Genomic DNA, 23,608 nt, shown 5'->3' with positions numbered 1-23,608 from the left:
TCAGACCAACCTTGTGGTTTACCAGTGATATGATCTTGGGAAAGTTACCAAGCACCATGAGACTCAGGTTCATCCAGAAAATGGGTTTGATAGACCATTTTTTAAGGACTCTTGTAATGTATAAAATGTATTAAAACACCTGGGATGATGCCTGGCATGTAATGGATATTTAATGATTGACAGCTATTTCTAGTATTACTTTGACCCCAGGTGCTACCACTCTCTACTTTGGAATATTTTTTATTGTCCAGGACATCTCAGAGAATCTGCAACTCAATGGGAAACTGCATTTCCTTGGTGAATATGTATGTGGGGGGAGGGGCGTGTACATGTGTGTATGGGTGTGTACTTTCATAAAACAACAGATTAATATGAATAAGAAGAGAAGAATTAATGACCTTCTCCTTTTATTTCTCTGTTTCACAACACCAGTTCAACTTTATTGCTAAGTTCTTACATTCTTCAAGAAAATACCTATTGCAAATCACAGCAAGATGGAAGATTTCCCATAATGTTTTACAAAATGGCAAACACTTGCACTTGAAATGGATAAGCAAAACAACATGTGTGGTCAGTATCATCCATACACTTAGATGTTGAAGCTAACTAAAACTTTTATTACAGGAACAATATTTGAAAATTACCAAAAGGAAACAAAAAGAAATCTCCAAGTCACCCGATGGAAGAGAAACCTAAAGGCAGTATACAATGTGTTCCCTTCCATTCACTGTGCCTTCTACTACTGAGAACACTGACTTCTCTCATCAAACACAGAGGGAAGAATGGGCCTGATTTCACACAGGACAGGGAAAGTGCTGGGTGTGGCCCTGAAGCATGCATTGGCCCGTTTCCCTGCCCGCTGGCCCTGGTTGCATCTCACGCTCAGACTCCCTCTCCCTCCTCTCTCAAAGCATCTTCATACAGGGATGGGTAAGAAGTGGGATCCCTCCCATTGGCATTGGCTATGTACTCAAGAACTTTCATCTTGCTGGTCTCAGCGTGGGCCCTTGGACCCCACAGGAACTCATAGCATGCAGGATCAGTGCCGGGCACCTGCCGGTACACCAGGTACTTTTCCTGCACCCAATCTTGGGTGAGGAGCCTCTTGGGCTCCCCAAAGAGGAAGTGCTCCCTTCCAGCATACACCCCCATAATGCTCAGGACTTCCCACATAACCTCTTCACGGATGCAGTTCCCCTCCATGAAGATTACACCCAGGACTATTATCAGGAGGCCAGACTTGGGCATGTTCTGCTCATTACACTGTATGCCATCATAAGAGAGGTTGAGGGAGGTGACAAGGACATAGGAGTGGCTAGTGGGGTCCACTTCCTTCACATCAATGCCAAAGAGCAGTTGCATGCATGCAGAGGCTTCCCTAAATATCTCAGGAAAGTAGTTCTCATAATTTTTGATGACACTCCCCAACATTTCTGCCTTTGTGATCAGCCCCTTGACTCGATACTTGCGGAGCAATAAATGAACCAAATCAATTATCTTGTCATGTAGTATATCTTGGGAAAAGGACTCAGGGTCTATCAGGTCAGGCGAGGTACTTGGCCCCTCCTTTTCTTGGCTGCTGGAGCCCTCATCATATAGGCTCCCAAAGATGGCGCCCATGGCAGTGGGAGAGAACTCTTCCTGAGGATTCTGGGGAGGACTTGGTGACTCAGCAGCAGGCAACTCCTCTAGAGTGCCCACATTCAGAATAGAGGAGAAGAAGGCAGCTTCCTTCTCCTCAGCTTGGAGAGCCTGTGCACCCACCAAGCCCAGGTCTTCTTTTTGGGCCTGAAGGCCTTCCTCAGGCTTGCAGTGCTGACTTCTTTGCTCAAGAGGCATGATGACTCTGGTTAGGTCAGCAGGCCGAACTGTGGGAAATATCTGGGTGATGGGGCCCCACAGCCTGGGGAGAGAGGGAGCGTGAGAGCAGACTCAGATGAGATATGAACCATGGAGAATCTAACAAAGGCCTACTTACACTTGTTCTCCTCCAGGGATCCTCTGGGTTCTCCTGGGACTCCTGTCCTCCTGGTTGGCCTGTTCTCTAAAAATCTGAAAAAAGAAGTGAGAAGGCTGCTCAAGATGCAGCTGGACATCAGAGCAGGAGGCTCCAGGACTGAGGTAGGGCAGGTCAGGCTGCAAGCTGGGAGTCCCTTTCTGTACTGGGGCAGATGGGGCCATTTGTAGGTTAAGGGTGAACATCTCATCTTGACTGCTGGCACTGCCTGGGCTTCCTGAGTTCTGAGACCTGAAGACATTGCCTGAGACCAAGGCCTCACTGCTCAGTTTTTGGAGCTTCTAGAAGAGGAATCATGGGGCCATCAGGCTGCAGACTGCAAGCACCCATCCTGGCACCCCAGCACTGTCAGAAAGATGGGCCAAACTCTGTGAGTTTCTCACTTTTTTGGAGTGGATGGTCCCCTCTGTGCTCAGGGCCCTCACCTTTCTCCTGCCAGGGCCTGGAAGACACAACTCTCCTGACCTGAGAAACTCTCAGATCAATAGCTCTTTCCTGATATGAAAGAGGACATGTGGGGATACATATCTGGCCACATGTACACAGGGCTACTCAGGAAGGACAGCAAGAGATGGTGACAGTCAGCTGGGTCCATGTGTCCTCGGGTAAGGAGCCTGTTTGGTTCCCATCTTGATGCCTATCTTGGCTTGGGACCCTCCCTCTGTTGACCTGAGGCCATCTCCTTAAACCAAAGCTCTATCTCCAGGAGACACCAGAAGAGGAAATCAGGGACATAGAAACACCCATGGTCCCAGGGACTTCCCATGGCTGACAGAAGGGGCAGGGAAGGGCTGAGTCCCATGTTTTTGGTAATTGCTGTCCCGTCAGCTCCCACCTTGATTCTGGTCATGGCCTGGGACCCTCCCACTGCTGACCTAAGTGCAGCCCTCTCAGACCAATGCCTCCCCCTCCCTGAGACCAATGATCCCAGTATAAGAGAGGGATCTCAGCAGATAGTCCTGCACATGGTCTCTGGGGAGACAGCAGGGGCAGAGCAGATTTCTAAGCAGCCCTCTGTGTTCTGGCCAGGAGGAACCCTCAATCCTCCCTCAGGTTTCTCACCCGGACTCTTGGCCGATCCTGGGACCACTGTATTTGTGGACCATATGGGGCTCTTTCTGTTGACTGGAAGTCGTCTTCTGAGAACATAGTGCTCACCTGCCCAAGATTCCAAAACAGAAGTAAGGGGCCCCACGTCCCATCACCCCATCATGTGGTTGTCCAGGGCTGACAGCAGAGGCTGGACCCTTCGGTTCTGGGGATTCCAAAGTCCTCCTGTGGGTTTTTCATCTTTACTTCTGCCAGGGCCTGTCCTTCCTCAACTCCCAACCCCTGAGATGAGCAGACATATCCCTTTACACCAAGACCTCATCTCCCTGAAGATTCCCCAACTTCCTCCCTGTGGTACAAGTGACCTTGCCACTTAGAGCCACCCATGATCAGGTCTCCAAAGAGACAAGGACAGGGGACAGAGAGACTCTGTGGGATCCCTTCATTATGGGATGGGGGTATCTCCAGTCCTCACAAAGGGGACACACACACCTTGAGTCCTAAAGATCCTGGGACTCCTCCCTCTGCTGATCAGGTGTGGCTCCACCTGCTGACCTGTCATCACCCCCTTGAAACAAGGTGCTCACCTCCCTGAGCAAGGTGCCACCCCCAACCTCGTGGCAGAAATGTGAGCATGGTATATGCCTCCCCTACCTGGGGCCTCCCAGGGATGAAAACAGAGGAAGCAGGGATTTGTGAGGTCCCTTTTTCTTTGGCATGTGGGAGGGTACATTCTTACCTTCAGTCTTCGTCAATTTTCCTCTCCTTGACTACTGGCAGATCCTGGACTCCACCCTGTGCTGACCAGGTGTGTATCCCTCTGCTGACCTGAGGACTTGCCTCAGACCAAGGGCCCCACCTCTCTGATATATGGGAGGCAGAAAGTGAAGGGGCACTACACGGACACCCCTCATGGGATGCCAAAGGCTGACAGATGAAGCAGATTTCAGGGGTGCCTCCTCTCTCTGGGTTTCCTCCAGGTATTCCGATTTACTCCTGAGAAAGCCTATCCATGTCTCTCCTGCTGAACTGTGGATGGGTTTTGCAGGCCAAGACCACCATCTCCCAGAGAACCCCAACTAGGAAGTGGGGAGCTGCCTCTCTTTCCTAGAGTCCTGCCTGGGGCCTCCAAGGACTGATGGCAGGGGCAGGTTTTCTACCTCAGGGATAATTGGTTGCCTGAGTCCTCCCTCAATGCTCTGGGACTCCTCCCTGGGTTGACCTGAGGCTCGACTCCTCAGACCACAATCCACTCCTCTCTGACACCCCAAAGGCAGAGTGAGGATGCACCACATGTGGCCACTGTGCCTTGGAACTCCAAGGACCAAGGTCCCTACTGACCTGGAGTCCAAGGTCTCCTGAGTCCTCCCTCTTCTTCTTCCTCTTGATGTTGGCAGGGCTGCACCCGAGACCCTTTCTGCGGAACTGAGTCTCCATCCCTCAGATTCCCAAGGCTGAATGAAGAGGCACCTCAGTCTGAGAAGGCGGGGCTGGTGGGGGGGGGCTGTCCTGGGGTGCTGGGTCCCTTCAGTTGTCCCTCAGGCCTCGCTCACCTCCCAGCAGGGACTGAGCCCTGTCTGTGCTCCCCCTGGGTCGTTCTCATGATACCAAGCCCCTTCCCTCTGTCAGCCCAGGATGAGGAAATCAGGAACTTCTCAGGGCTGACAGCAGAGAGGGAGCCTCGCTCTGTGGGGCCTCAGCCCTCCCTCGGGGTCCTGACCTTGATGCCTGGCAGAACCTGGGTCCTGCCCCCTCCTAACCAGCCCTGCCCTGGTCACACCAAGCTCTGACCCCACAGTCCCCTGAGGCTTAAGTGGCAGGGGGCAGAAGCCGAGGGGGGTGTCGGGAGGGGACGGCCCTGCCTGAGAAGTCCGTCCCCGCAGGGTGATCCAGGGCTGGCAGCAGAGGCGGTGCTGGATTATCTGGGGTCCTCTATCTGTGGAGGGAGCGTCCTCAGTCCTCCCTCAGTGCCTCATCTTGCCTCCTTACAGAGCCTGGGCCCGCTGCCCTCAGCGGATCACAAGCCGCCCCTCAGAACCAGGCTATCACTTCTCTCTGACCCCCTAATGTGCAAGTCCGCAGTACCAAGCCAGGAGGTCCTTTGCGTTGACTGCAGGGACAAGGATGGATTCTACGGCCCCTCTATCAGGATGGGGTGGAACCTCTCCATAATTTCTCAGAGTCCTGATGTTGATGTCTGGAAAGGCCGGGGCCCCACCCTTTATGGAACTGCCTCTGCCCGGGTCACACCATAGATCTGACTCCCAGAGTCTCCTTGGGCACTGAGGTGGGGGATTGTCTCAGCCTGACAATTTGGTCCCCTGTTGTTTCAGGGCTGGCTCCAGGGTTGGCGCTGGATTATTTGGGGCCCTCTATCTGGGTAGGAGGCCTCCTCAGTCCTCCCTCAGCTCTCACCTTGCCTCCTCACGGAGCCTGGACCCGCTGCCCTCTGCCACTCTCAAGACACCCCTCAGAAAGACGCTTTCGCTTCTCTCAGCCCCCAGAGGCGGAAGCCAATGGAGGTCACATCCGGCCCCCACGCCTGGCGCTTCCCCGGATTTACGGCAGGGGCGCAACCCGATTCTGCCCGTGTGGGGGCGGGGCGGGGCGGGGCGGGGCGGGGGGAAAAGTAGTGGCCAGGGGTGCCTCAATCCTCCCTCGGGTTTCTGACCTTGATTCCTTGCAGAGCCTGGAGCTCCGTCCTCTGCCAATGATGTCTGCTCCTCTCGAACCAAGTCTCTGACTCTGAGTCCCCTGAGGTGGCAGTGAGCGGGAGGTGTGAAGTTGGGGGACAACATTGCCAAGGTCTTCCGGGGCTGACAGGAGGGACCGAGCTGGATTCTGTGGCCCCTCTATGTGGGGAGGGTGGACCGTCAGTCCTCACTCAGGAGGGTCCTCCTCTTGGCTACCGGTTCTTTCATGAAGTGATGGGTGGGAGATGCTCTGTTTCTGTCACCTCTGAGCATTGCCCAACTGCACCCCTTGCAGAGAATAGCTGCGGATCCCAGGCTAGGTGCTTCCATGTGGCTTCAGTACCCGTGATTGTAGTGACCTCTGGGAGAACATGCACAACTTCCCAAGGGGGCTCCTCCCCAGCCAGATCTAGACTTTGCAAACTTTTGCCCTGAAAGCTTTATTTTTACACTGAAGAGGCTGAGTGGCTGCAAGAAATTTGTGGAAGTCCTGCGTTTAGAATTTATCTAACACTTCATAGTTCATTTTAGTGATTTTCATTTTTTAATTCTCATTCAGTGTCAAAAATCATACTTAACCTAACTATGCCTATTTCACTCTAATGGTCAATACTCTAATTTAATCCATTATTTATCTTCAATTAAAATGATAATTTTTAAAAAGCCAATCTTTATCTACTGACGTGGTTTTAGTGGTTATTAGCACAAATTCCAGCCGTATTCCTTTAATCAACCAGTGTTTCCTCCTGTCCTGAAGTTACCCCATGACTACTGGCACCCGTGGTCTGAGACCCTACCCGAGTTTTCCACAGTGAAGTAGGGGCAGACTTTTAAACAGTTCTTTCTTCCTATCCACCCCAACTTCCCTGCCACTCTTCCCCCCCAATCACAAGTATTCCTTCAAAATACAATGAAATTCTCAGGGCTCTCTCATGTTTTTTTTGTTTAGATTTCTTTGTTGATATTGTTTGTTTGTTCCTTTATTTATTTATTTTTATTCTTTAGTTTTCCAGGGTTGTTTTGGGGTGTCTAAGATAGAAGCCCAAGACTGAACGTGGTGGTTCACACCTGTAATCCAAACACTTTGGTAGGCCAAGGCAGGAGGATCACTTGAGCCCAGTAGCTCAAGATTAATCCGAGCTACATAACAAGACCCCATCTCAAGAAAAAGAAAGAAAGAAAGAAAAAGAAAAAGAAAAGAGAAATGAAAAATTAGCTGGGTGTGGTGGCGTGTGACTGCAGTCCCAGCTGGTAGGGAGGCTAAGGTGGGAGGATCACCGGAGTCCAGGATGTCAGTGCTGCAGTGAGCTGTGTTCACACCACTGCACTCCAGCCTTGGAAATAGAGTGAGGTCCTGCTCAAAAAAGCAAAACCAAACCAAACAATCAAAAACCAACAGATGCCTGAGCTTGACAGTCATCTTGGCTGGTTAAGGAATTACGTCTGTCAATTTTTGAAAAAATAGAATTGCCATCTTTGCAATATTCTATTCCCTATCAATGATATCATATACTGCCTTGTTTATTTGGGTGCTCTTTGAACTGGATATATCAGTACTTGTATAGTTGCCTCAGTAGAAATCATACATGCTTTTGTTAGTCTTCTTGTTAGGTAATTTTTGGATATTGTTGCTGTTGTGAATGGGGTATTTTCTATGACCTGTTCTTAATAGTTATTGTCTGTTTTGCAAATCTTTTGATTTTGCTTTATTGATCTTCTGTTCACTATTTTTCACTTGTCTCTTATTCATTTGACTATTTCAGGTGTGCATTTTTTTGAATTTTCTAGATAGACTGTTGCATTACCCTACCAAATATCACTCTTTCTTTCCAATATACGTACCTCTTATTTATTTTGGTATCCATATCTGTGGCTTTGTATTCCAATACAACTTTGAAAAATAGCAATGATAGCTACATTTATGACCTGTCCCTGACACGAATGCGTCCAACATTTTACAATTAAGTATATTTGCTATTGATTTGATGAAACAAAATTTCCTTCTACTCTTAATTTTCTAGTTATTTTTATCATGGATGATTACTAAGTTTTTCAAAAGATTTTTCTGTATCCACTAATATGATCTTATGTTTTGCCTCTATAATCTTGTTAATACAGGGAATCACACTGAAGGTGTATTTTAATGTCAAATTGTATTTTCATTCTTTGGATATATCCCGTTTTTCCATTTAGTACACTGCCCTAATGAATTGGCTATTAATTTATTTAGGATATTTGTTGCTATGTGGGTAACTTTGGTTTAAGTGTTCTTTTCATGGTGAGGTCCTCTTCTGGTATTTGAAACAAAGAACACTAGTCTCAGAAAATGAGTTCCACAATTGCCCATCTTTTTGTATGGTTTTTAAGAGTTTGCTTAGGATGGCAATAAGTTCTAATTACTTGGTAAAACTGGCCTCTGAAACTTTCTTTTCCGGGATCATTTGTGGGTGGCTTGAACTGAGAATACAGTTTTAGTTTGTAATGTTTGATTAAAGTTTCTGTTTCTTTATGGTCCAATTTGATCTTTTTTTTTTTTTTTTATTTTCCGAGACAGAGTCTCGCTCAGTCGCCCAAGCTGGAGTGCAGTGGCGTGATCTCAGCTCACTGCAACCTCCGCCTCCTGGGTTCAAGCAATTCTCCTGCCTCAGCCTCCTGAGTAGCTAGGATTTCAGGCGTGTGCTACCACACCCGGCTAATTTTTGTATTTTTAGCAGAGACGGGGTTTCACCATATTGTCCAGACTGGTCTCGAATTCCTGACCTCGTGATCCACCTTCTCGGCCTCCCAAAGTGCTGGGATTGCAGGCGTGAGCCACTGCGCCGGGCCATTTTTTTTTTTTTTTTTATAAAATACAGTTCATTTCACTTAGGATTTCAAATTTAATGGCATGATATTATGATGAAATAACTTTATTATAGAAAGTGTCAGACATGTAAAATAGTATAGTATAATATACCCAATATACCTGATATTCAGCATCAAAAATCTTCAATCCATTACTAATCTGTTTCCAACTATACTTCTACCTACCCCACGTCTCAAATGCTGGAATAATGTAAACCAATTCAGTAACCTTGGATAGAATCCTGGATCCAATAAGCCAGTCCATGGTACAGTGCAGCTGACCTGGCTCTGAGACAGCCTATGGCTCAGAGAAAAGGGTCTGGCTTCAATAGACCAGCCTCCCTAGACCCCTACCTCCTACTCTCTGTTCCAGGGCCCTGAGGTACTGCACGCCTTTGTTCTCTTCTAGACACATGCTCCTATAATACTGCTAGCTAATACTGCTTTCCAGACACCCTTGGGTCTCTCTCCAAATATCTTCTCTGTGAGGCCTTCTATGAATAACCTTTCTTTTTCTTCATAGAATTTGTGTCTTTATTATTTATTTTTGTAATTTCACTTTCATTTTAGATTCAGGGGATACGTATGCAACTTTGTAACATGGGTATATTGTGTGATGCTGAGATTTGTGATATTATTGATCCCGTCCCTCAAGTAGTGAGCATAGTACCCAATAGTTGGATCCTGACCTTTCATCATATACAAAAATTAATTTGACATGGATTAAAGATTTAAATGTAAGACCTCAAGCTATAAGAATCCTAGAAGAAAACCTAGGAAACACCATTCTGGATATCACCCTCGGGAAATAATTTATGACTATGTTCTCAAAAGCTATTGCAACTAAAACAAAAATTGACAAGTGAACCTAATTAAACTCAAAAGCTTCTGCTCCGCAAAAGAAACTATCCACAGATTAAACAGATAACCTGCAGAATGGAAGAAAATATTCCCAAACTACACATCTGACAAAGGTCTAATATTCAGAATCTATAAGATGCTTAAACAATTGAACAAACAAAAACAAATAACCTCATTAAAAAGTGAATACCCTTTCTAAAATTGCAATCCTTCCTCTTAACTCATCCCAAACACTTATTCAGTTCTCTAGATTCAATTTGTTTCCATAGTATTTATCACCATGTCGACCAAAATTGAGACTGGTTAGGCAAAAATAAGAGGATAAATGTTTATTGGAAGCCAAATGTGAGGACTGACCTGGGAGGAGAAACCAACAAAGTTGGGAGTGTTCTGGAGAGTCTTACAAGTTGGAAGGGTTTTATGAGAGTTTAGAAGAAGAGAGAACTTTTTATATGGCAGTTGTCATTTTTTATTAGAGGATACAATACGGAGGTTAGAATCATTGTACCAAATTGCAACATACAGGCTAAAATGTCCATGTGCAAAACAACCAGTAAAACTTCATGATTTAAAATAAATCAGCAAACTTTTCAATGTTGGTACATTACATATTAATCCATATGTAAACAATTTGTGGAATGCAGGATAAGACACTTTACTGAGGGACAGGATGGCACCAGAAATCACAAGACCTCCCCCAGGTGGGTTCATTTGGAAGCCTACCAAAGGTGATTTGGAAGTTAACCATTAAATCTACTGCACCTTTAAGTTTGTTTCATGATTTATTGTGTGCCTATCCTTTACCTCACTAGAATATAAGTTCCACCTAGGGAGGAAATGTGTTCAATGTTGTATCCTCAGAGCCCAGGACAGTGCCTGGCACACAATACATGCTCAGTATTCATTTATGGAATGAATAAAGAACTGCCAGTTCTATGGTCCTAGTATTTGGAGCTTCTCTGGTACTAAAGTCTCATGGAATTTTCAATCTTTCCAACCACCAAACAGCCAAAGTTTGAATGCTCCAACTATCTTCTAATTGTTGGCTCCTGGACCAGGTAAGCATCTGAGTTTCAAGGGGACTCCAAAGGCCTGCTTTCCCAGCTTCTGGTTTGTGCTCCTGGCATCCTGGGTAAGTCAGCATGGCAGGGCTCTAGCCACCCAGGGCTATCTGAACACTCTCTCCTGTCAGGAGGCAGATGTGACCTTTCCCTGATGCCCTGTTTCTTTTTCCATCTTGTTTGGATCTGCAAGTTAACACAGTAGTCCTTGCAAGGTGGAATCTAACAGCCTAATTGTACCTGTTGGGATTTGGGGTTTCCTTCTCCTGAGGCCCATCTCTGAGCCCCCATCACCTTTGCTGCAGTGCCCACACTTGCCCACAGTCTCCCATATCTGACTTCAGTCTTGCCACCTGGGGCTTGGAATTGCAGCTCTCCAATACAACTACTCAAGACTCAGTGCTGAGGCTTATGAACAGTTAATCTTTTATTTAAAATCTCTACTTAGAAATCCCCTTCCAAAGTATTATGCTTCAGATAGAACTGGCAGAAGATGAGGTAGCCATTTGGTGAGTTTCCTAGGGGTTGGTAAATAATAAAAGAATGCTGTGTGAATCAGTGACAAATCACTATAATGATGAGTTACTTTTCAAATGATCCCCTGCGTAATGCCCACACATTAATTAAACTAATCACCTCGTTAAGGTGCTTGTGAGGTTTTGCTTTCTAAACTTGATCCAGAGAGGTGATGCCGAACTGTTTTGTCAGCTACCCAAAGAACCATCTAGGATCTCGGTGTACCCCCAAAATAGTTTGAGAAGACTAATGGGTGAAGCCGACTGTGAGGTCTGTGGTCATTAGTATACTCCTCCAGGTCCCAGAATATCTTCAAGTCAAATTAGGATTTGGAAAGGAGCCAGGAAGGGTAAGGCTTTCTTGTTACCAAAGGATGTAGGCTGTGATGAGTTTGGAAAAGTGTGAGAAGGATCATCTGCTGGATCCATCTATACTGCCTTAGGCTGGCCACAGGAGGAATGTAGAAGTAAAATGGGACTGGAGGTGAGCTGGAGCCCTGCAAGATGTCATGAACCGAGTGCTTCCAGAAAGAGCTCCAGAGCAGACTGCTTTGTCACACTCCAGGATGACAACTGGGACACTTAGCGCCCTTTGTTGGAGAGAAATGATGGATGGGGAGAGTGCTGACTCTAGGATGCCTAAGTGCTGCAGGACTAGAGCAGCTAGGGGGTCTCACAGCACCCCACCAACAGCCTCTTCTGGAGGCATTTCCAAGGTCTAGCATATTCCACAGCAGCCTCCTGTGTGGTTACACACCACAGAGGATGGAGGCAATCCTGACCAGGGTAGGGCAAAGCAGATGGGGGCCTTCCTGTGCCCATACATGGGAAGGTCCTGACTGTCTCTGGATGTCCTGAGCCTGCCCACTGAGGGACTGATGTGAGGCCTGTCAGCCATGGTCCTGCTCTCCTAAGAGACCTCTCTGTTCCACCAGCTATGACTGAAGCCCTGCACTTAACTTCAGCTTCCTTGACAAGGGGCTGACCTCCTGTATGCTTCTTGAAAGCTGTATTAGTCCATTTTCATGCTGCTGATAAGGACTTACCTGAGATCTGGCAATTTAAAAAAGAAAGCGGTTTAATTGGACTTACAGTTCCACATGGCTAGGGAGGGCTCACAATGATGGGGGAAGGCAAAAAGGAGCAAGTCACATCTTACGTGGATGACAGCAGGCAAAGAGAGCTTGTGCAGGGCAACTCTCATTTTTTAAAAACCATGAGATCTCGTGAGACTCATTCACTATTACGAGAACAGCATAGGGTAACTGCCCCCATGATTCAATTATCTCAAACCGTGTCCCTCTCACAACACATGGGAATTATGGGAATTATGGGAGTACAATTCAGAAGGAGATTTGTGTGGGGACACAGAGCCAAACCATATCACCAGCTCTTCCCTGTGCCAATTACCCCGTCAGCCTTTCCTGAGCAAATAAGGAGTTCTGGGTCTCCTTTTATCCTTGATCCCAGGGCTGGAGCTGAACACAGGGATAGCGGGGGCTAGTGGCAGGATGCTTGTTATGTCCCAAGGGAAATCCACAAAATAGCATCAGAGGACAAAGCCAAGATTGCCCATCACTCAGACTGAGGGTCAGTGCAAACAAGCCCTGCAGACACTGACACCTACATGGATGCAGTGAGAGTCCACATGTCTCATGGGCACTGTGCTTCGTCCTACTTGCCCCACCATGTATCTGGTTGCCAGCCTGCTCAGTGGAGTTGGTTCGAAGGAAATTGTTGAGTCACCTAATCTGCTGAGAATAAAAGAGACCAGGCCAGGCAGGTACACAGCAAGGCAGGGCACATGTCTGGACGTAATAGCAGCCTCTGGAAGACTGGACTTCTGATATCCATGTCAAATGGTCGCTGTAGCTTAGCGTGGGCAACTTCACTTGGGCCATGAGCTGCCAGGGTACCCTAAAGGTCAGTGGAAGTCTTCCTGGAGGCTGGACTTCCTGGCACATATTTGAGGTTCTAAGCCTGCTTCAGGCTCCACCATCATCTCACTTGATTTATCTCTGGGATCCCTTTGTTTTATTTGTGTGTAAGGCATTTTATCTTGCTGTGTTACGTACTTCTTTGTAGCCTGCCCCAAATATTTTCTGAATGAAGCAGGAGTGAAAAAGAGGGGGAGGAAAATAGTGAGTGAAGTCCCTTCTCATTCCCACTTAACTCTTTAATGTCTTCACCTCATCTGCATTCCCCTCTGGATCCCCAATGTCCTGTTAATGGAGCACAAGCTCATTGCAGGGGTCGTGGTTCTGAACTGCAGCCCATCTGGAGCTCTCAATGCAGAAACTTCTCCATCTTCACACCCTTTATCCTAGGACCCACCTCTCCTCCACGGCATTTGTCTCCATGCCATATGGATAGAACAGGAGAGAGGCCATTGGGTAGGATTCTGTTTCAAGCTCTCACTGACACCACCACTTGGCTCCTTTAAGATCAGTCCTAGGGGCATATTGATAGGGCAATAGTTAGCAGTGGAAGATGGCTGGCACTCTCTTGTTTGTGGGTTGCAGCTCAACCCAGTACAGAGACAGGCCTTTGAACCCATAAGAAAGTAAGTTTGAATATGAGCTGTGTCGCTTATAAGCCCATACATCAAGTATCCTTTATGTACTTCAGTTTTTCTCATCTGTAAAATGGGAGTAATAATAGTACAACTTCAGAGTGTTTATGTGAGCATCATATAACATGCCACTTGTATGTAAAACGCTTGGCCCTAATAACGTGGTCTTTAATAAGTGGCTATTATTATTGTGTGCCCACGATGTACCTTCCCCCACATTTTAATATTCCTGAACCTGTATATGTCTTATGATCCACATGTGCATTAATTACTGCATTTATTTTCTTTTCCCCTTGAAAATCTGTTACCATGGATTGTTTAATCCCACATCTTTGAACTGTATAGACATGATATAACTTGTTCTAGTCCTGCTTGGGGCAATAACCAGGGCTACTGAACCAGGACCTGGATCAACACATAGGTCTGTGAGAGTTGCTTTCAAGACTTCCTCCAGGCTCGCCCTCCCTGCATCCAGTCTCACACCCCAGAGCTCTGCAAGGGAGAGTCCTCCAGGTGAACACACTGAATGCCAAAGAAAAGGTCCCACACTGCCTGATCCTGGCTGCCCAGGTTCACATCTCTGAGGAGTACTAGAGCCACATTCCCGATTCTCCACACCACTGCTTGCACTTGATTGGGATGGCCCAATGGTTATTTTAAAAAGTACATTGTTCCTTGCACAAATGTTTTTGTATTTTGAAAAAGCCTAGAGTTACCTACTTTCCAAGTATAAATCTCTTTTTGTGCCTAACATGTTCTGAATTTTCTTTTCTCCCTATCTTAAATTTAAAGGAGCAGATAAAGGCACTCTTATGTGCCCAGAAAGAAAAGAACCAAATATTTGTGACCAGCCCTGATATGCACAACTGAGGTCATTTTAGAGGAGGACGCTGAGGCCCCTTTTCTCCATCTACTTGTCATTGCTCTAGTCTAGGCCTGCTCTTATCCTGTGGGAATCCTCAGCCCTGGACATTCCAGCCTCTTAACAGTTACTGTATGACAATAGCAACACAAAGAAGTAGGGAGAGAATGGAACTGTATGTGAACAAACCCATTGTATACTATTTTAATTAAGTTGGTATTAATTTAACTAGATTGGTACAAGTTAAACTGTCAATTGTAGTCCCCAGGACAACTGCTAAGAAAATAATACCTTAAATGACAATGGGATTAAAATGGTAGACTAGAAAAACATACATTTTTCACAAAGGAAGGTAGTATTGAAAATATAAAGAAGGAAAAATACATATGTGATATAAAGAGTAAATCACTGACTACAACACAGAAATATTACCTTACCAGTAATTTTAAATGTAAATGGATTAATCACCTCGATTAAAGTCAGGGATTGGGGAAATATATTTTGGAAGCCTGTTCTAACTATATACTGATTATAAGAGATGTATATAGATGTATACATCTAAACACATAAATAGGATGAAAGTAAGTATATGGGAAAAGATATGTCATACAAGCAGTAACCAAAAGAGAGCTGGAATGGCTATGCTAATATCAGACAAAATAGACTTTAAAATAAAAGTTGTTACTAGAGAAAAAGGAAGATATTTTATAATGATGATAAAGTTTTAGTCTATCAAAAATATGAAACATTATAAACATATATGTATCTAATAACACAGACCCCAAAATATAGAAAGAAAGAATTAAAGAGAGAAATAAATAATTCAACAATAATTATTGGAGACTTTAAACCCTAATTTCAATAAAGGTATAACAAGATAGAAGGCCACCATGAGTACAGATTATTTCAACAACAATATAAACCGGCCAGACCTAACCCCCAATTATAGAACACAACACCCAAAACAGCAGAATATTTTTCTCAAGCATACATGGATCACCTTTCAGGATAAACAATATGTAAGCCCGAAAAACAAGTCTCAATAAATATAAGGGGATTGAGATTCTACAAAGTATTTTATCTGTCTGCAATGGAGTAAAATATGAAATTAATAATGTTGGTACATTTCAGATATTCACAAATTTGTGAAAATTAAACTATGTACTCCTAAACAACCAATGGGCAAAAGAAAAAAAAATCACAAAGGAAATTAGAAAATATTTTGAGATAAATGATAATGAAGACATATGTACACACATGGTCATGTACAAGTGAACACCAGCTCATCACATGGTTCAAGTGCACTAGCTTGCATTGTTGATTGCACAGTTTTAGAGAGACGTGGTGATGACCCTATTCTGCCACTTCCACAGACCAGATGTACTATGCAATTAACCAGAAAACACTGATTTATAAAGCATGGAAATAATCTCTCCTGAGCTTATAACTAAACATATCTAAAGTATAATAAACACTAAATTCCAAGGACTTGATATGGTTTGGATCTGCATCCCCACCCAAATCTCATTTCGAATTGTAATCCCTACATGTCAGGGGAGGGACCATGTGGGACGTCATCAGATGATGGGGGAGGGTCCCCCCATGCTGTTCTCAAGATAGTGAGTTCTCATGAGAGCAGATGGTTTTAAAGTGTAGCACTTCCTCATTTGTGCAAACCCTCCATCCTGCAGCCTTGTGAAGAAGGTGCCTGCTTCCCCTTCGTCTTCCACCAGGATTGAAAGTTTCCTGAGGCCTTCTAGCCATGTTTCCTGTTAGGCCTGCAAAACTGTGAGTCAATTAAACTTTTTTCCTTTATAATTACTCAGTTTCAGGTAGTATTCTTTATAGTGGTGTGAGAATGGACTGATACAGGACTACAGCTGTGCCTGAACAGGCTACATCAAAAATAATAATAAACAAAAACTACTCCAAAAGATGAACAATGGCTACCTCTGCCAAATGGAAGAGTTTAGATGGGCTGCCTTCTCAAGTTGGGAACACAATCCTGTACATACGTGCTTACCAGTGCCACACCATAGATTACAAGTCAGCATGGGTAACCCAATCAGAGACTATAAGATACCCCTCAATAAATAATTTGCTGCACAGCTTCAATAAGTGTGCTTATCTGACAGCCTAATATCTCTTTCAGGGACTAACTTTACAGCTGAAGTCACAATCTTCTATGGGTGGCCACCAATCAATGATTAGGCAATGCAGTTGTAGTCAAGACCATACACTTCTCAGAAAGGCCACCAGCCAATGACTGAGCAAGTCAAGGGTAAAATGGCTTAGAAAGTCCCACAAAAGGGACCCCTCCTCCAAGCAATCTTTGCTTCAGAGCTCCAAATTGGACTAGCAAAGACTTTGTGAGATCTGCCCAAAAGACAAGAGGGAGAAATTGGGTATGTATAATTGTTAAGTACTTACATGACATGCGAAATAATATATTATTTGAAGGTAGATTGTGATTAAGTAGAGATTACATTGTAAACTTTAGGGCAACCACAAAAAATTCACTAAAAGAGATGTACATAATTAGGCAACAACGAAGATAAAATGGAATAATAGAAAAATGAGTGCCTATTCACGATAGCAAAGACATGGAATCAACCCAAATGCCCGTCAATGATAGACTATATAAATAAAATGTGGTACATGTACACCATGGAATACTATTCAGTCACAAAAAGGAATGAGATAATGTCCTTTGCAGTGACATGAATGGAGCTGCAAGCCATTATCCTCAGCAAGCTAATGCAGGAACAGGAAACCAAACATCACATGTTGTCACTCATAAGTGGGAGCTGAACAGTGAAAACACAGGGAGGGGAACAACATACAATGGGGCCCGTCAGTGGGGCAAGGGAAAGAGAACAACAGGAAAAATAGCTAATGCATGCTGAGTTTAATACCCAGAAAGCTGGGTGGGAGCCTGAGGGCCATCAACTCATGCATTTAATCAGAACAAAGAGGTACGCATCAAGCCTGGAACAAAGAAATATATTGTCTCACAAGGCAATAAGCCCAGCACAGGCTGTGAGGGCTCTTTATCTCCCAAGAAGAAAATGTTCCAGGTACAAGGCCCGTCTTATGCAGCTGAGCAGGTTGGTCAACAGACAGGACATGACTGCCTTTACCAACAATATTAAAAGGAGAATGTATCATTATTGAGATTTGTCTCAGAAATTCAATATTCACAAATCAATCTCTGTAATTAACTGTATCAACAGACTAAAGGAAAATGCATTTGATCATATTCAAATGATTAAAAAATTTTTATGATAAAAAGTCTAGACAAGTCGAATTAAAAAATAAATAATTCAACTTGATATAGGACATGAAAAAAAAAAGAAAACCTCTACAGTTAACATCATACTTAATGATGGACTGGATAAAAAGCTGGATGTCAATTCTGACCAATCCTACCAACATCTCTGTGAAAGTCCAGACCAATGTGATAAAGCAAGAACAAGATATTAAAGGCATACTGACAGGAAAAGAAAAAAATGAAACCATCTCTATCTGCAGATGACATTGATTGTATTTGTCCCTTTTCACACTATTATAAAAAAAAAACCCAAGACTGGGTAATTTAGACAGGAAAGAGGTTTAATTGATTAATAGTTCCATGTGGCTGGAGAGGACTCAGAAAACTTACAATCATGGCAGAAGGGGAAGCAAACATGTCCGTCTTCGCAAGGTGGCAGGAAAGAGAAGTGCAGTGTGAAGGGGGAAGAGCCCCTTATAAAACAATCAGATCTTGTGAAAACTCAGTCAGTATCATGAGAACAGCATGCACCTGCAGGCCCAATACCACCTGGAAACCACCAAGGCTTGGAGCTTGCACTCTCTGAAGCAATGGCCTGAGCTGTACATTGGCCCCTTTTAGCCATGGCTGGGATGCAGGGCACCAAGTTTTGAGATCGCACAAAGCAGCAAGGCCCTGGGCCTGGCACACGAAACCATTTTTTTTTTCCTTAGGCCTCAAGCCAGCCAGGAGTCCTGAATTCCTAGCCTTCCCACCCCTAGGAACCCCCTGCCCCTGGTAGGGGCGAAAGCATCTGATGTCAAAAAGACTCAAGGGCATCATGGACCTTCCATATGGGTACAGGACTGCAGGACGCCCATCAGCCTCCAAAAGACCTCTCCACTGCCTTTCAGTTGCTAGCTTCTCAGACTCATAGGCCCAGGGGAATTACAATGGGGCTGCCACTGGCCTGGGAAGAGCAAAAACTGTGGGGCCTTGCACGTAGCAGGAAAAGACTGGAAGGAGACTCAAGACCATCACAACTCCTTTCTGTGAGGAGCCCTGAGAGGGCAAATAGGTAATGATGGAGGGTGCCAAGTGAGAGGAATGTAATGAAGGGATGGTTGTGAAATTTGAGGAGAGAGGCGGTGAGGTCAGGGAAGAGATGTGGGGTCCTCAGGAGGGTGTTGAATAGGGAGAGGGCACGGGGTCAAGGGGTGTGGAGAGTGGGGTCTGCAGAGGATGTGGGGTCAGGAAAGGGTCTTAGGATTTCAGATGTGGGGACACACAGTGAGGTCCCAGAAGTCGGGCCCATTGAAGTGGAGGCTCTGTTGTATCTGCAGTCTTGGTCCACACTCCTTAAGATTAACCAGAAAAACACGTAGAGGACAACAAGATAGTGAATATGGACAGAGCAGTGAAGATGCCAGTGGCCACAGAAAATACTGTTTCTTCCATACTCTCTCCAGGGAGTGCTTGCTGCGGTGTTTGATGGAAGGTACAGCAGTAGGAGTGGTGTCAACTTCGACCTGCCAGAGCAGAGGGACAGTACTTGAAGGAAACGCTAGGGCCAGAAGCCATGTAAAAGCTTCCAAATGCACGCGTGTCAGGGCCAGCAGTGGCAGGAGGTGCCAGCAACCCAGACCCCATGACTCCTTCTGTGGGGATCAGTCAGATGGCCTTGGCATTGGTCAGACAGGAAGTGAGGTGGGTTAGAACTGAGAACTACCAGGAGTCAGCAGGGCACCACCAGCTTGGATCCTGGGTCTGGAAGAAGACCCTTACCTGAAGCAGTGCCCCTCCTCCCTCGGATTTGCCCCAGGTCATCCCTAGGAGGCCATCCCATTCTTCTCCTGCCATCTCAGGAAAGTACATCACAGTGGAGGGCATAAGCCAGACCAGCACCCCCAACCAGCTGCCCAATTCATGAATTGCTGTTTGCTGAAATAAACTCTTTACAATTTTAATTTTTCTAAGTTTATCTTGTAACACAACTATTTTCAGTTTACTGTACATGTTGAAACAAATAACTGATCTCTGAGTGATGAGAGATGGAAAATAAAGTGAACCCTAAAATTTCCTTAGCTTACTGCCCGGAGGGCAGAGTACAGAGCAGGAAAGCCTTGATGTTTTTTGAGTTGAGGAGGTAGAATTGAGAGGACAGGGAGATTAAAATTTGCAGAACAAAATAATGAAGAGGAGAAAGTGGTACAGAGAGAAATCTCCAGAGCTTACATGGGTATGAGGATAGTTCTTGTTTCCTCTATTCAGAGTGAAAAACCTTATAAAGCATGGGACATCAGCTAAAAATCTTAAGAGGGTTTTGTCCAGGTTATGAGGCATTATAAGCTATAGACTAAAAACTGCTCTGATCTCACCTAAAAAGTTAAGAGCAGGACTTGAAAAAAATGCCACTATTTTCAAGAAACTTACCCATGCTGAAGAATAAATCCCAATAATATTTTATAGAAATACAAAACTATCCAGCACTCAACAAAGTAAAATTCACAATGTCTTCCATCCAATCACAATGATCAATTTTGTAAAAAAGCAGAAATTAGGATCAATAGTGAGGATAAAACACACACATGACACCGAATAGAGATTGTAGGCAAGCAAAGACATTTAAAAAATTATGAATGTATATGAGAACCACAAAGCAGAGGGGAAAATGAGGGATAAAAAAATACTTGAGGAAATAATGAAAAGTTTCCAGGTTTGATAAAAGCTATAAACCCCAAAATCTAATAAAGTAAAAAAAAAGTCGCAAAACAATAAACATGTATAAAGGTATACCAAGGCACTTGATAATCAAATTGTTTAAAATCACTGAGATTTTAAGAAGAAATCACAAGAAACTTTTAAAAGTAACCAGAGATACAAATTATGTACATTACCTACAAAGGAACAAAGATAAAGATGACAGCAGATTTCTTTTGAAAGATAATGAAAGCCAGAGGAGAGTACTTATTTAAATATTGAAGGAAACAAATACTAAAGATGTAAACTTCTATACTGATGAAAATATATTCCAAGAATAAAGATGAAACACTTTTGTTTCAGGAATGCAAAATTAAAATGAATTTATCACCAACATACATGCACTAGAAGAAATGTTAAAGCAAGTCCTCCAGGCAGATGGAAAGTGATGCCAGAGAAAAATCCGGATCTACACAAAGGAATCAAGAGCCCTAGAAGGTGCAACTGCATGCATAAGTATAAAACATATTTTCCTTATTATGTAATGTCTTCACAGCAAAGTGACTGTTTAAAGTAACAGTACTTAAAGGTATTAAGTTAAAAATAGCAATGTATAATGTGGCTTACAACATATGTAAATGCAAAATGTATGCTTAGAATAGACCATAGGATGAGAAGGGGGAAATGGAAGTATACCATTGGTTTTTATGTATCTGACTATTCTAAGTGCCAATGGGTAGAGCTGAATAGAGATGACTATTTTCCTCATTGCACATGAGGTATACTAGTAAGGTGAGCCTGCACATAACAGACATTTTTAAAAAACACTCATCATTTGTTATGTGAACAGAGAGAGTGCTGTGAACTCCAGACAATTACTCTGTAATATTCCTTAAATGAGAAACTCTTATAGAAAGAACTTTACCTTGTTTTCTTAAAGGAAATTAAGAGACATATCTCTAATAAATTTTGGTTGAGATGAAGCCATCTGAACATCAGTCAAGGGGATTGTGCACCATGTGCGGAAGCAGAGGCAACAGGTAAAAGTAAAATGAGTCAAGATCCTTGCTCTTGTTGAGCATGCTTGTACATGGTCTAAGAACACTCTCAAAAGAAGGAAACACAGTGAACATGCCCATAGTGCTGTTTGGTGATGATAGGCAGTAGCAGGGGCCTCTTTCCCAGAGGAGAGGCTGAAGCAGGGCTAGGAATGAGGTTAGAGACAGAGATTGGGGCCAACACTAAGGAAGATCCTTGCAAAATTCTCAGAGGGATAGTGGATTGGAGGGAGGGAGGGTAAACAGTTCCATTTTGAGAATAGAGAATAGATAAATATGTAGAAAAACAGTGTGTGCCTACGTGTGTTTAGGTCAGGGGTAGGACAATGAAGAACTTGGGTAAACAAGAGGTGACATGGTGAAGTATGCTGACGATAAAGAGATTGGGGGCTATCAGTTGTTGGCAGGGCTGGAGAGCCAGGAGGCAAAATTGGGATCCAGTGCATTGGGCAGAATGGCATCCACATAGATATGTGCCTGTGCAGGGGCATGATGAAGCCCACCTTTGAGGAAGGTCTTCTAGCACTGAGCTTTCCCAGCAGTGCAGGGGCATCCCCAGTGTTCTGTAGCAGGTAAGGCATCAGGGCCCACTGCCTAAAGGAGGGAGAAAGGATGCTGGGCGAACAGGACTCTGGGACTAGAGTGCTCACTTCAACCAGACTGCTCTGCCTTCTAATGTTCATAAATTGGGGTTCTATGGAAGGCTCCAGTTAAAATAAGGGATTCTATGTCTAAAATTTGGCAACCATGGTCTACTAGTGAGATATGGGATGCATTGTGGTGTCCTGGCATCCTCTACTTGTGCCTAATATTGCTTTCAGCCCTTTGCTTCACTGACTTTAGTTACTCCAAAGTTGCCAGCTGCCTACAACACACTAGGTTAGAGGAGGTTTAACAAGGAAGTGTGTACCATCTCCATGGGTTTCCCATCTACCCTCCAAATATCTGCACTTTAAACCAATCCTCTATTCCAGACATTATCTGCTGATATATAGACCCACTTTTATAGTCACAGGACACAGGTTCTCTGTTGTGACAAGGACGCAGAAACCATGGGAGGCATTCTGAGCTGGGAACATCATCTGGATCATTTTTCATAGCCCTTTATCTATAGTTACTGAATTAGTTGCTCCTGGGCATTCCCACTCCAGCTTACCCCTCCTTGCAGATGCACATTACCTTACCTTGCTCATTGGTATTCCTAGCCTGTATCAATGGTCAGCCATCAGTCACCAGCTCCACTTGCATAGCACCCACCTCTATGAAAGGGGTCCAGTGTACACAGGAAAAAAATTGTCAGCCTCCACTGGGGGTCAAGACAGCTCCCTTCCCTGGTGAGAGTGCACAGGATTACTAGAGTGGTCAAGAGAATGACTCAGGCAGCCAGCTATACCCTTCCTGACAGGAGATAGGGAAATTTTAATGTAGGCTAATTGTATATGTATATGTACGTGTATATGTATATGTATATGTACATACATATATCACTCCATGGTTCCTGACATTCTTATAGATCTTGTTATTTCCTAAGTGAGTAAAACAACAAGAATATCTTTCATTAAAATATTTGTCCTGTTGTCTTTGGTTCCTGAAGCAGCTTCAGAACAGCTTCGGAATAGTAAAGGTGGAAGACAGTCTTTTGTTGTAATGTTGGAGTGCTTTAGGCCTCAGAAGGAGATCTCGGAAAACACAATCTCGCTCTCTAACTTTCTTTTGCCCCCCTTTCACCTTCTTCTTTTTCTCCCTAAGACAAGCCATAGAAACTAAAAATATAGTCATCTCCCCTCACCTGTCTTAGAGCTGGTCATAAAGAAATTCTCTGACCTACCTTGTCTGATTGTAGGTCTTAAACTCCCATTTCAGAAGAGGTCCTGACCCATACCCTGGAGGACTCAATGCTGCTCAGGGAGAACAGGAAGAATCTGAACAGACAGGCCTTGCTGATTTCCCAACTCAGTCTCTTAGTATTAGGTTATATCTTTCTGTCCAATCATATTTCTACACATCTGTCCATGCTTCAATCATGCCTATCCAATGAAGTCTTAGTAAAAGGGTCAGGAGGACACGATATTGAGAGCTTCTGAACAGCTGAATTCATGGAGGCTTCCAGAAAGGTGCATAAGAA

The 23,608-nt window shown here is 44.4% G+C and overlaps 1 protein-coding gene across 2 annotated transcripts; it reads right to left on the bottom strand.

Moving 5' to 3' along the window:
• Window positions 1-390: 390 nt before the first annotated feature.
• On the bottom strand, window positions 391-23,407 carry MAGEA11 (MAGE family member A11). Of its 2 annotated transcripts, none has more exons than XM_002832226.4 (5): window positions 23,312-23,407; window positions 22,668-22,814; window positions 3,080-3,175; window positions 1,979-2,052; window positions 391-1,903 (listed from the first exon to the last, which is right to left on the bottom strand). In XM_002832226.4, exons 2-5 carry the CDS (start codon window positions 22,674-22,676, stop codon window positions 883-885), a joined length of 1,200 nt encoding a protein of 399 aa, XP_002832272.1. In that variant the 5' UTR covers window positions 22,677-22,814; window positions 23,312-23,407; the 3' UTR covers window positions 391-882. The 2 variants fall into 2 exon arrangements, with proteins under 2 accessions (XP_002832272.1, XP_002832270.1); XM_002832224.3 differs by lacking the exons at window positions 22,668-22,814; window positions 23,312-23,407 and adding exons at window positions 4,409-4,521; window positions 5,483-5,585.
• Between the last annotated feature and the right edge of the window lie 201 nt (window positions 23,408-23,608).

The sequence above is a fragment of the Pongo abelii genome, chromosome X (assembly GCF_028885655.2).
Source record: "Pongo abelii isolate AG06213 chromosome X, NHGRI_mPonAbe1-v2.0_pri, whole genome shotgun sequence".
In the NCBI taxonomy this organism is placed as follows: domain Eukaryota; kingdom Metazoa; phylum Chordata; class Mammalia; order Primates; family Hominidae; genus Pongo; species Pongo abelii.
Note: the sequence above shows the minus strand (reverse complement) of the source record. Positions and strands in the feature narration are given on the sequence as shown.